The sequence below is a fragment of the Crotalus tigris genome, unplaced genomic scaffold (assembly GCF_016545835.1).
Source record: "Crotalus tigris isolate CLP2741 ecotype Arizona unplaced genomic scaffold, ASM1654583v1 scf7180000017980.1470182205:1502881, whole genome shotgun sequence".
Lineage (NCBI taxonomy): Eukaryota > Metazoa > Chordata > Lepidosauria > Squamata > Viperidae > Crotalus > Crotalus tigris.
In genome coordinates this window covers 1,199,632-1,212,598 of record NW_024096756.1, presented here as the reverse complement: position 1 = coordinate 1,212,598, position 12,967 = coordinate 1,199,632, and the positions used below count along the sequence as shown (strand labels likewise).

At 40.8% G+C, this 12,967-nt stretch overlaps 1 protein-coding gene across 2 annotated transcripts in view; it reads right to left on the bottom strand.

Annotated features, from left to right (window-relative positions):
- Window positions 1-12,907, bottom strand: part of ATAD2B (ATPase family AAA domain containing 2B) — a 90,746-nt gene extending 77,839 nt beyond the window's left edge. For both annotated transcript variants that reach the window (XM_039345879.1, XM_039345880.1), the window contains exon 1: window positions 12,256-12,907. In XM_039345879.1, coding sequence (XP_039201813.1) covers window positions 12,256-12,444 — 189 coding nt within the window. In that variant the 5' untranslated portion in view covers window positions 12,445-12,907. The remainder of the gene's footprint in view (window positions 1-12,255) is intronic.
- Between the last annotated feature and the right edge of the window lie 60 nt (window positions 12,908-12,967).

Below are 12,967 nucleotides of genomic sequence, written 5' to 3'. Positions count from 1 at the left end.
TATCACAGTAGTCCAAATCTATGCCCCAACCACTGGTGCTGAAGAGGATGAAATTGACCGGTTCTATGAAGCCCTACAGCACCTTATAGAATTAACACCAAAAAATGATGTCCTTATCATCATGGGGGACTGGAATGCTAAGGTAGGAAGCCAAAAGATAACCGGAATAACAGGCAAGTTTGGCCTTGGAGAACAAAATGAAGCAGGGCACAGGCTAATAGAATTTTGTCAAGAGAATACGATGGTCATAACAAACACTCTTTTCCAACAACCCAAGAGACGCTCTACACATGGACATCACCAGACAGTCAACATAGAAATCAGATTGACTATGTACTCTGCAGCCAAAGATGGAGAAGCTCTATACAGTCAGTAAAAACAAGACCAGGAGCTGACTGTGGCTCAGATCATGAGCTTCTCGTTGCAAAATTTAGGCTTAAATTGAAAAAAGTAGGGAAAAGCACTAGGCCACTCAGGTATGAACTAAATCATATTCCTGATGAATATACAGTAGAGGTGACAAATAGATTTAAGGAATTAGATCTGATAGACAGAGTGCCTGAAAAACTATGGATGGAAGTTCGCAACATTGTACAAGAGGTAGCAACTAAAACCATCCCAAAGAAAAAGAAATGCAAGAAAGCAAAATGGCTGTCTGAGGAAGCTTTGCAAATAGCTGAGGAAAGAAGGGAAGCGAAAGGCAAAGGAGAAAGAGAAAGATACACCCAATTGAATGCAGAATTCCAGAGAGTAGCTAGAAGAGATAAGAATGCCTTCTTAAATGAACAGTGCAAAGAAATAGAAGAAAACAACAGAATAGGGAGGACCAGAGATCTCTTCAAGAAAATTGGAGATATGAAGGGAACGTTTCATGCAAAGATGGGCATGATAAAGGACCAAAATGGCAGAGACCTAACAGAGGCAGAAGAGATTAAGAAGAGATGGCAAAACTACACAGAAGAACTATACAAGAATGAGCTTAACATCCCAGATAACCACAATGAGATGGTCACTGACCTCGAACCAGACATCCTAGAATGTGAAGTGAAATGGGCCTTAGAAAATCTGAGCAACAACAAAGCTAGTGGAGGTGACAGTATTCCAGCTGAGCTATTCAAAATCTTAAAAGACGATGCAGTAAAAGTGCTACACTCAATTTGCCAGCAAATTTGGAAAACTCAACAGTGGCCACAGGATTGGAAAAGGTCAGTTTACATTCCAATTCCAAAGAAAGGCAATGCCAAAGAATGTTCAAACTATCGCACCATTGCACTCATTTCACATGCTAGTAAAGTTATGCTTAAAATCCTACAAGCTAGACTCCAGCAGTATGTGGATCGAGAACTACCAGAAGTACAGGCAGGATTTCGAAGAGGCAGAGGAACTAGAGATCAAATTGCCAACATACGCTGGATCATGGAGAAAGCTAGGGAGTTCCAGAAAAACATCTACTTCTGCTTCATTGACTATGCAAAAGCCTTTGATTGTGTGGATCACAACAAATTGTGGCAAGTTCTTAAAGAGATGGGAGTACCAGACCATCTCATTTGTCTCTTGAGAAACCTATATGCGGGTCAAGAAGCAACAGTGAGAACTGAACACGGAACCACTGATTGGTTCAAAATTGGAAAAGGAGTCCGGCAAGGCTGTATACTGTCGCCCTGCCTATTTAACTTATATGCAGAGCACATCATGAGAAAGGCAGGGCTAGATGAATCAAAAGTTGGAATTAAGATTGCCGGGAGAAATATCAACAACCTAAGATATGCAGATGATACCACTCTAATGGCAGAAAGTGAAGAGGAACTAAAGAGCCTCTTGATGCGGGTGAAGAAGGAGAGTGCAAAAGTTGGCTTGAAACTCAACATTAAGAAAACCAAAATCATGGCATCCGGCCCTCTCAATTCCTGGCAAATAGATGGGGAAGAAATGGAGGTAGTGACAGATTTTATTTTTCTGGGCTCCAAGATCACCTCAGATGGGGACTGCAGCCAAGAAATTAAAAGACGCTTGCTCCTGGGGAGGAAAGCTATGGCAAATCTAGACAGCATACTAAAAAGCAGAGACATCACCCTGCCAACAAAAGTGCGTATAGTCCAGGCCATGGTTTTCCCAGTTGCAATGTATGGCTGTGAAAGTTGGACCATAAGAAAGGCTGAGCGCAAAAGAATTGAGGCCTTTGAACTATGGTGCTGGAGAAGACTCCTGCGAGTCCCTTGGACTGCAAGGCGTTCAAACCGGTCAGTCCTAGAAGAGATCAACCCCGACTGCTCTTTAGAAGGCCAGATCCTGAAGTTGAAACTCAAGTACTTTGGCCACCTAATGAGAAGGAAGGACTCACTGGAGAAGGCCTAATGCTGGGAAAGATTGAGGGCAATAGAAGAAGGGGACGACAGAGAATGAGATGGCTGGATGGAGTCACTGAAGCAGTAGGTGTGAATTTAAATGGACTCCAGAAGATGGTAGAGGACAGGAAGACCTGGAGGAATGTTGTCCATGGGGTCGCGATGGGTCGGACACGACTTCGTAATTAATAACAATATAACAATATTGCAAAAGCTAACACACTAAATCCTAAAACATACATACCGGTACTTTACACTCTTTCTAAGTCCCATACTTATGTACAGAGAAGGAGCTCCCCTCAAAAACATCAGATACCCAATTGAGGGTTTGGCAGGTGATAAACGAATGCTCCAGGAGGATTGCTTTCTTATTTCCCTCAATAAGAATGCATAGGACAACTATGAACAGTTTGGCTGGTGGAGGTCTCGCCCCCTTGGGAAAGAATAACACCAAAGAAACTGTTCCAGGCAAACACAAGCAGAAAGTCAGGGGTTCTTGCCCTGTCTTGTTCAGAAATGTTTCTGTAACAAGAAACTATGGCTCCCCATAAATAATTACAGGTAGTCCTCAACTTACAACCATTCATTAAAAAACTGACTTTCAACTGGTCCTCGCATTTATGACCATTACATCATCACTATGATGGCATGATCAAAATTTACAACCTTCCCAGCTGGCTTCTAACAAAATCAAAGAGGAGGTACTGGATTTGTTTAATGACCACATAATTCACATAACAAATGCAGTGATTTGCTTAAAAGCATGACAAAAAAGGGTGTAAAATCGGCCGTGACTCACTTAACCAATCTGCTAAGCAAATTGGGAAATTTTGTTCCCAATTGTGGTTAAAAATCAAGGACTAACTGTATATCAGGGAGCAAGGCTTTTCTCCACTATGCTCCATACCCTTGATGTCACCAGCTCACAAAACAAGCAGGGGAGCTGATCAACACCATTTCTCCACTCCATTTACAGACACACAGTCACAGGGCCTCTGAAGTACACAGAATGATATTTCTGAATGTAACACAGGAAATAAAATTGTGTGTGACAGTACAAACATACATAAAATAAATTCCTGCATTTTTTTTTTCAACAATTATGCAGGATGTTTGTACCATTCCATACAAACCTAGTTACTACATTCAGAAACTTCAGATATATTCCATACAGTAAAAAACAGAGTTCTGAAAGAAAAATAACTATATACTTAAAATATTAAATACTCAATGACCAAGCCACACCTTACTTTGTACACAAAGGTGTGTCTATACTATTACGGTAATAACATACAAAATGATGGGATTCAACCTTGTAAGCAATCTGAGTAATTCTATGTGGAAACTGAAGCTACACAACTGGTTTGAAACCTGTTTCAGTGGTGTGGGAGAGCTTAACTAGATAAAGCAGACAAGGCAAAAACATTACATTATCACTGCCTGAAGACACTAAGCAAGCAATTTTCAATGTAGTGTAATTAACACCAATAACAGTGAGATACAAAGAACATTAAAAAAAAATCCCACTTTCAATAACTTCAAGAATATTTCTTTATTTCCAGTGACTATTTCAAGACTCCTTAGTAGACACTTATCATTCAACTTCTAAAGGCTCCACAAAATAAATTGGGAGAGACTGGGTGTAAAATTGTAAAATTCACTTTAAATTAGAACTGAAAGGTTTGAACTTGTTTGGGTGAGGTTTTCTGACAAGACTCACAGTCTATAAGGCAATGACAGAAAACTTTGGATATGTAAAATAAGGACAAGCAAGTATAGGTTTAATTTTTTATGAATAAGAAAAAACTGAAGATGTAGACTTTTCATATTCACCGCAATCCACTCCTGAAAACATTACAGAGAGAACTATACAACCCTAGTGAATGTTATAGAGCTATGTTGGGAAAGGCAAATGGAAATTTTCACAAAAATCTACTTAACAAACAGAGTATTTCTGCACACGACTATAACCATTTCCATTCTTATTGTAACACATTTTGAAGGCACATGAGAAATGATTGAAGAGGAAGAACATACATTTCTCTAGCAAGGTTTACTAGTAAACCACTGCTTTACACCATTCAAAATTACTAAGCCTCAGAAAAGGGCGTTTTACGATTCATAAAGCACTTCTAGCCATCATAAAACGTTACACTGTTCCCCCCCAGGATCACATGACTGCATTTTGGGCACTTGGTCACTAATCTGCATTCACAACTGGCTGCCAAGTGCCCTACCATGAGGCTCATTTGAAATCTTCTCTTGGTTTTCCACAAAATCATTGGGGAAGTTGTAGGGAAAGTTGCAGGTGGAGGGGATGGAGGGGAACTGATCCACAAAGGATTTCCCCTTTGTGCACAGAGGGGAGGGGAAATCTTTTGGCAGGCTGCAGGAATGGAGCAGAAATTCTGAAGATTTTACACATGCCCTTGTTGAAAGAAAAATTTCCATTAGGCTTCAATCCAAGCTGGGAATAAACAAAATGGAGGCTGTTTGAAAAAAAAGGTTCTTTACTGAGTTGCCAGAAATTTCAGTGACATAGCATGTTTCTGGGGTGGCTGACCACATGGAACTGGGAGTGGTGGGATTTTTATATCTTCTTGGGCTTTTGTGTTTTTCCTATGGCATGAACCGTGATCTTTTGGTATTCTAATGGTGATGGGTTAATCCTATTATATCCGAAATGTCATGTCCTGCTTCCCTGGGGATGGGGCTGATGGCTAGGTCATGTGTTGAATTTTTGGATGAGGGGTTGCTGGTTCTAATTCTATCACTCTGCTATTGTTAGCTATCAGTTTTGCTGCAAGGGATTTCAAAATATTTTGTCTTGAATGGGCTTCTGCCCGGTAGTATTTGCTCATGAATGGGGCGTCAGTCTTTCTGAATGGGATTATCAAATCTGCATTTCTACAGAGTTGGCCTGTTTAGTTTCTATTTGGGGCTATTAAGAAAACCTAGGTCTGCTTTTCTGCCTTTAAGATCCTTTGGGGAAATATAATATTCTGCCTTTTTAATATTCCCCAAAATATTTCCTTTTCTGGGGGGGGGTGACTTCCCACACACTTTATAAAGAAAAGCAAGCATCTTCCAAAGCAAATTAAGTTAGCAGTACCCTCTATGACTAATAATGTATAAAAATAATTAAGCTGAAGGATAGGTTACTTCTTGATAGCAAAGAAAATTTGCTATCAAAGAAAATTACATATTTACATAAATTATTTGCTTTTTTTCTTTCAGTTTTTCTAATATAATTCAAATAGAGTATTATCCAGCTGAAACAACAAAGTACTTCTCCAACTAATAGATGTTCTTCTTCTTTACTTCTTTTACCATTTTAGGTGTCGAGAGACCACTTCGGATGTCAAGGAAAATAGATGTTACTATTGTAATTAAAACTAATAATAAATGGAAAAGTATAGTTTCTTACAGGTCTTTTTCTCTAATACTAATAAAGCAAAATAAAAAAAAATATTCTTAAAAGTCCAAACAATCATGTTTTCCAAACATATTAATTAGATGTGTTAATTAGCTTATAAACAATGTGTATTTCAATAGCCGAACTGCATACAATTTTAGAGAAATATTTTGAGAAGGGGAAAAAAGTCAATGTTTATTTTTAATGAAAAAACATTGGCCATAAATCGGTAGCAAAACTATACTGCCTGTTTTTATTCTCCAATGACATTACTATCTGAGAATAAAATGAATATATGATAGCAATATTCCAGTATTTGAGGGGCTGCCACAAAGAAGAGGGGGTCACGTTATTCACCAAAGCATCAGAGGGCAGGCAAGAAACAATGGTTGGAAACTGATCAAAGAGGGAAGTAACCTGGAATTCAGGAGAAACTTCCTGACAGTGAGGACAATTAACCAGTGGAACAGCTTGCCTCCAGAAATTGTGGGTGCTCCATCACTGGAGGTTTTTAAGAAGAGACTGGACAATCACTTGTCTGAGATGGTATAGGTTCTCCTGCTTGAGCAGGGGGCTGGACTAGAAGGCTTCCAAGGTCCCTTCCAGTTCTATTCTATTCTATCTGGCATTTAAAATATAAAACACTAGAAGGAAAAGAATACTGATAAGTATTTTGGAGTCATCTATACATTTTCATGCCAGAAATATAAAACCTTGGACAATATCCAACAAAATGGATTATTTGCCACCACAGTGTATTTTTCACCCTCCATCCAAAAGCTTGCATGATTCTCAAATTTACTTCAGAAAATTTATAAATCTTCTAAAGCAACTTTGGCAGGAGAAAATATGTCTGTCAGAGGAACACTGTCTCCTCACCCAAATCTTTGCACAGTGAAATGATATCATTAGGTTTATCCCTGATTTGGACTGAATTAGCTACATCAACCTCCTCCAATTTAACACCAACCGGTTATTTCACAATTACCATCTGTCTTGATGCTCAGTTCTGAATATTACTTTTTAACAAGTTATATCTGTGTTACGTATCTGAAATATTTCCAGAACAGGATAGGGTGGCCATACTGATGGCCTTTGGCAGGGCCAGGTTGGGGATAGTGGCACATCCATCCTTGTGCTCCTTGATTACTCAACAGCTTCTGAAACCATCAATCACAGTACAGATAGTCTTTGTTTAACAACCACAACTGGAACCAGCAATTTGGGCATAAAGCAAAGCAATCATTAAGTGAAAACCCATCATTTTCCAGCTTTCCTTTGCTTTACAGACCTGTGAAGACCTTAACAGACCTTTTTCATCATTGATGTAACTGTTGCTAAATGAAACAACCAGTAAAACAAAACTTAGCATCCTGGTATAGGAATTGGAGGTGCCAAGGCACAGAATTAGATTATTTGAGGGACCATTTTTGTCCCATGGTTTCTGCTTGTACGGTAAAAGCTGTCAAAGATGGCATATTCCAAGTTCCCTTGATTTAAACAATGCCATCTATCAGTATCCAAGAAGCATATCTTCTGTATCCCAGTGCTTGATCTTTGGAACAAGATACCTTCAGAGATCCATGTGACTCTCATCTTAATGGCATTCCAGAAGGCCTTGAAAACCAGGCTGTTTCCCAGGGTAGGACAGGGTAGGGTAAATGAGGCTCCCCTTTTTAGATGAGTTTTTGTATATGCATAATCCTTGATTTAAGACCAATCCAAAAAAGGGGACTTACGACTCTATCCAAGTTCCAGGGTTTGGGCTCCTTCCGAAGTCATATGACCAAACTTGGGGTGCTCAGAAACTTGGCTGCATTTATGGCCATTTGCAGTGTCCCAGTCACATGAACTTGTTTTACAACAGTATTTGTAAAACCTGGCCTTTCTGGTTTTCAGCACTTGGTTTGCTTAATAAATGCTTCAACCACTTTACAACTGACCCCCCCCCCCCAAAAAAAAGTCTTAAAATCAGGTTGGTTACATGGCTGACTTGTTTTATGACAGGTACAATATACAACTATAATGGGCAGGCTCCATTACAGTTGTATGCCAAGGATTACTTGCATGTAGCGCATTAGTGGGACGGATGTTTACCTTGCTTATTTAACATCGTGTTTTTAAATTTTGTTGTTGTTGATTAATATTGTGAGCAGATTAGAACTGTTTTGGAGTCAAGTAAAACTTAAAACTAAAAAAATAATAAATAATTTTACGTTATCATTATTATTATTAGAACATGTGGTTTCTTTTAAAAGCATATACTCAAAATTTTAGCTATGCGAGTGCTTTTAACTACAATTTTTATTCAGATGCTCTTTTACCAAATTTACGAAAGTCCAGTTTACAATGAGTTTAAATGAGATACAACTGAGAAAATATGGAACAATATTTTCATTAACTGAATACAGAATACAAATTTTATCAAGATATCGCACAAAGTATAGTTAAATCTGCAGCATACCTAAACAGAATCACTATGAAACAAATTACATCAAAACAGTATTCATTCTACACAACCCTACATTAATATAGAAGACAGTGTGAAGCAGATATTCCCAAATAATGGATTCTTAACCATAAAGCCTTCTGCCCTAAACATACTTTAATTAGAGACACAGTTAGAAAATTGTAGAGTCCCACCCTGCAGCCACCTGTCCTCCTCTTTTCCTTTGCAAAGAATGCCTAAAAACTCACTTTTGGTTCCAAAGCATTTTTCAAGAAAAGATAGTGGATAATTGTAGAACAGGTAAGTGAGGGAAGGAGAGTAACCTGCAGAGACTGGAAATACAATAATCTATTGAAGACAACAGGGAGTCTAAAGCTAGCAGGATGAGGGGAGGGAAGGCAAGGAGGAAGAAGAGGAGGAGCACATATATAAACCAAATGCTTACAATGTTATTAGATTATTCGTTGAACAGATGCAGTTAATTTTCAAAATCCCTGAACTTCCTAAGCCTTCCAAGAGATGCCTGGAAATAAATCTATAACCTCATTTAAAATCTACACTGGAAAGTGCTTTCATGTTTTTAAACCAAGATTTTCTGGAAGTCTTGCAAGGAACATGCATAAGTAATTGACTGCACGTACAATTTTTTTCAATGGTACTAAGAATCTCTAATTGTCCAGGAAGCAATAATTTACAAAGCATCATATTTATTACGATGACAACTTTTATGTTTACATCATAGATGACAAACAATATACTTTCTTACTTATAAACAGAATGACTATTTGAGCCAAAGAAAGTTACTGTGAGAATGCTTCAAATTTTATCTGGCATTTTACAGCATGGGTACGTATCTTTTTTAGGTTGAAAGATGCATAATTCTTATTTTTTTTCTTCTTTTATTCAATCATGTCCAATTCTTGCCTTAGGGATAAAGCCAGATGGGTGACCTTGAGCCAGTCACTTTCTAGCAGCCCTACAGAGGAGACAATGGCAAACCACTTCCAAAAAACCTTGCCGAGAATCAGACATGACTCAACAGAAGAAAAAAAATGGAATGAGACTAAAGAATATTTGCTCATATTTAGACTGAATGGGCAGAGCCAGTTAAGGTGAGAGAAACATGTTTTTTCTTGGTTACAGGGAGGAGCTCAATCCTGATTTCAGACTAAATGAACAGGATGTTTGGAACTATTAAATTGGTCACCTGTTTGTTCCTACCCTGGTTCCACCAGCCTTTAAGTAGTCATGCACTTTTTCTTCAAGAACTGACACTGAACTCAATCATCCTGGATAATATTGATCCAGTTTTCAATCTTCATCTTTTGTGGAAGGTCACTGAATAGTGGTAAACCTGCAGCTATAGAGGATCTTGGTTTTAACAGATTATCTAGATCCTTTCCAAGTCTGTGTCCATTGACTGTTGATGATCTGTGGCAGAGCTGAGGTAAGAGTAGTACAACCATAATGGGCTTCTTAAATCTCTCAGTGCTCTAATTCTCGGCCCATGGTAGGCTTCTGAAGCAGCTGAAAGAAGTGAGAGTTGGAGCACAATAATATCATAGTTCTCCTCTGTGGCCAATTTGTGAGATCAATGTTCTCACCCCCACCCCCACCCCGCTGTTTAACATCTATATAAGAGCACGAGGAAAGATCTGAGATCAGGTATTATCACTACACTGATGATACTGATTATACAAGTCAATTCCTAGACTATTAAGCAATGCTATGTCATATCTTGAGGAGATAGGGAGGTACATACTCAATTTCAACTCTGAGAACATAGAAGTGCTGTAGGAGAACTCCAGTCCTGGAGACTTTCTATCTTTAATACTGAAGAAATTACACTGCCATAACCAGGACAGGTGTTCAGTCTAGGAATCTTCCTGGACTCTCTGCTCATGCTCAAGGAGCAAATGACTACATAGGAAGGCTATATAGCCCTCATCTTGTCAGAACACAGACAAGAGATCTACAAATACCCAGTCCTTCCCCATCTCCAGCCTTGAATTAATGCGGGGAGGCACACAGTAATGTGGAAATATCTTATGAAGTTGCTGAATTTTTATATAATTCTGTTTCTTTTAATTTTATAAAGCTGTCCAGAGTCATTTAGGAGCTGAGTGGTCTAAAAATTTCACAATTAAGAATCAATTGATCAATTAGTATGCAATGCGACCACCTCATTACTTTTTAAGCTCCAAATGCTTACTTGTATGGTACAATATCAGAATATTCATGGCTGCATTATGAAATATCACATGCAATGTAATATGTACTTCTTAAAGTTTAGAAATAATTGTAATATTTTCAGTGCATAACAGCTTTTAGCCAAATGTATCAGACAAGTGACAGTTACTTTGGTGTATCATTTTTTCAAAACCATTGCCAAGGTAACCTTAAGATTTTCCAAGAAATCAACAATAAAAACAATAAAAACACTCTTGCCTATGTCTGTGTGGAAGGTACAGACTCACTGGCCCTTCATTATAACACACAAGAGACTAGAAAGCTTTTAAATTCTCTCAATGCTCTGCAAGATTGAAATAGTATATGAATTCAGTATGTGAATAATACTGAACTATACAATTCACACTGTTAACATACATGTGGAAAAAAAATAAAGCCGCTATTTTTAAAAGTCCATGAAGTAATCACTTATGTTTTTCATCAAGGTAAAGAAATGAGACGTGCATCCAAAAATGTAAAACTTTCAATTAACACGTATAAAATAGTCTGAAACATTAGGTTATCACATTCACTTGTAAGTCAAGTCAAAAACAGACTGAAAAGCATACAGGTAATTCTCAATTTACAACAGTTTATTTAGTGACCGTTGAAAGTTACCACAGCATTGAAAAAAATGACTTATGATTGTTTTTTACACTCACATCATTTGCAGCATCCCTGTGGTCACGTGATCAAAATTCAGATACTTGTCAACTGACTCATATTGCACTGTCCCAGGGTCATGTAGATCATTTTTTGTGACCTTCTGACAAGCAAATCCAAGAAGCCAGATTCACTTAACCATGTTACTAACTTAACTGTGGCAAGGAAGGTCATAAAATGGGGCAAAACCCACTTAACAAATATCTCACTTAGCAACATACATTTTGGCTCATTGTTGTCATAAGTCAATACTGATATCTAAAAAAGGTTCCAAAGATAACAGTTTGGGAAAATAACGCTCTTAAAAATTACTTCAAGTTAGTGCAGTTTTAAGTCACTTGTGTTTTTCTTTTAAATGGCACTTCCACTTTCAACCAGAGAGGGAGCTTTGCTCCAAGCCCAGCTTGCTGCCTAATACAACAAACACAGAAACGTGTGGGGGGGGGAGGAGAGAGAGAGAGAGAGAACACCCCACACATACTCTTTAGCTCTGCCTTGTCAATTGTTCAAAGCCAGACAATCCCCTCTTTTGCGCAAGCCTTTCCCCTCCGCCACCGCTCTTCGCCCTCGCCCATGCCAGACTTTGCGTCTCCTCCCCACTTGCCAAACGACTGCCAAGCTTCTTTCTCCCAGCTCTCTGTCACTCTACCTCAAATGACCTCCCTCGCAATCCCAGCCCGCCTCCCTCTGTCTCCCTCAGCTCAGCGCTGCGCGGCTTGCCACTCACGTCTTCCTCTTGCAACATCCCCAGCCGCCGCGAAACGACGCTCCTCCACCCCAACCCTGCCAGCCCGCTCCGAGGCGTTCTTCCCCAAATCAGACCCCCTCCCCCGTTTCTCCCCCCCCAACCTCCCCGTGGGGCTTCGCAAGCCCCTCATCCGCAGCGGGAGCGCTCTTCCCCCACTCCGCACACGCCAGAGTTCAAGCAGGGGCCCCTCTCCCGAGCCAGCCGCTGACACTCCAACCTTGACGGCCGCACGGAGACAATGAGACGCCGCTCCGCTCCCCTTCAGGCGGCGACCCCCCCACCCCCACCCCCAAGCAGCCCGTCAAATGACTCGAGCCGCCGGACCTTCTTCCTCCAAAAGGTCCCGCCGTCCCATCCTCTCTCTCTCTCCCCCGTGTTCCTCCTCGTCGCCCCCTCCCTGGCTTACCCGGACCGAGTCCTCATCTTGCCCGGCAGCTGCCGCCGCCGCAGCCGCCGCGGCTGCCGCTGCTTTGGCACTAGTCCTGGACAAGCGGGTCCTGGATGAGATGAAATGGCTGCCGGGCCCCGGGACCGTCGCCGCCGCCGCTTTCCCGGAGAGACGCTGAGATTGGGAGCTCTTTCGGGTGTTCACCATGGCCTCACTGCAGCCACCCCGGGAAGGGCGGCGCTGCCGCTGACTCCACCGCCTCTGCTGTGGGGAGCGACGCCGCTGCTGAGCCAGAAAGAACAAGGGCCCGAAGGCGCGGAGCGCTCCTCCTCCTCTTCAGCTCAGTCACCCACCACTAACTGGCCGCCATTACTCATTCTCTCGTCCCTTTCTCTCCTCGGTCACGGCGAAGCCTCCCGCTTCCACTGCGAGGCGCTGCTTCGCCGCCGCCTCTCATAGGGCCGCCTCTTCTTCCACCTCCTCCCTACACCTGGCAACATAGAGGCGGAAAATGATGAGAGCGTGACATATAGCCTGAATTTCCGGCGAAGATTGAAAGCCGTCATAGGCCGGGAATGTCTATGAGCCCTGGTGGTGCCTCTCTAGATTCTGTCATCTCTATGGTGGAGGTTCTCTGCTGTAGTTTTACATCGGCCGCTAAAGGGGGAAACCAGCCAAGTTTTAAGCCGGAGGTGCCTGTAGGGAACACTCTGATGTTTACTATGCGTGA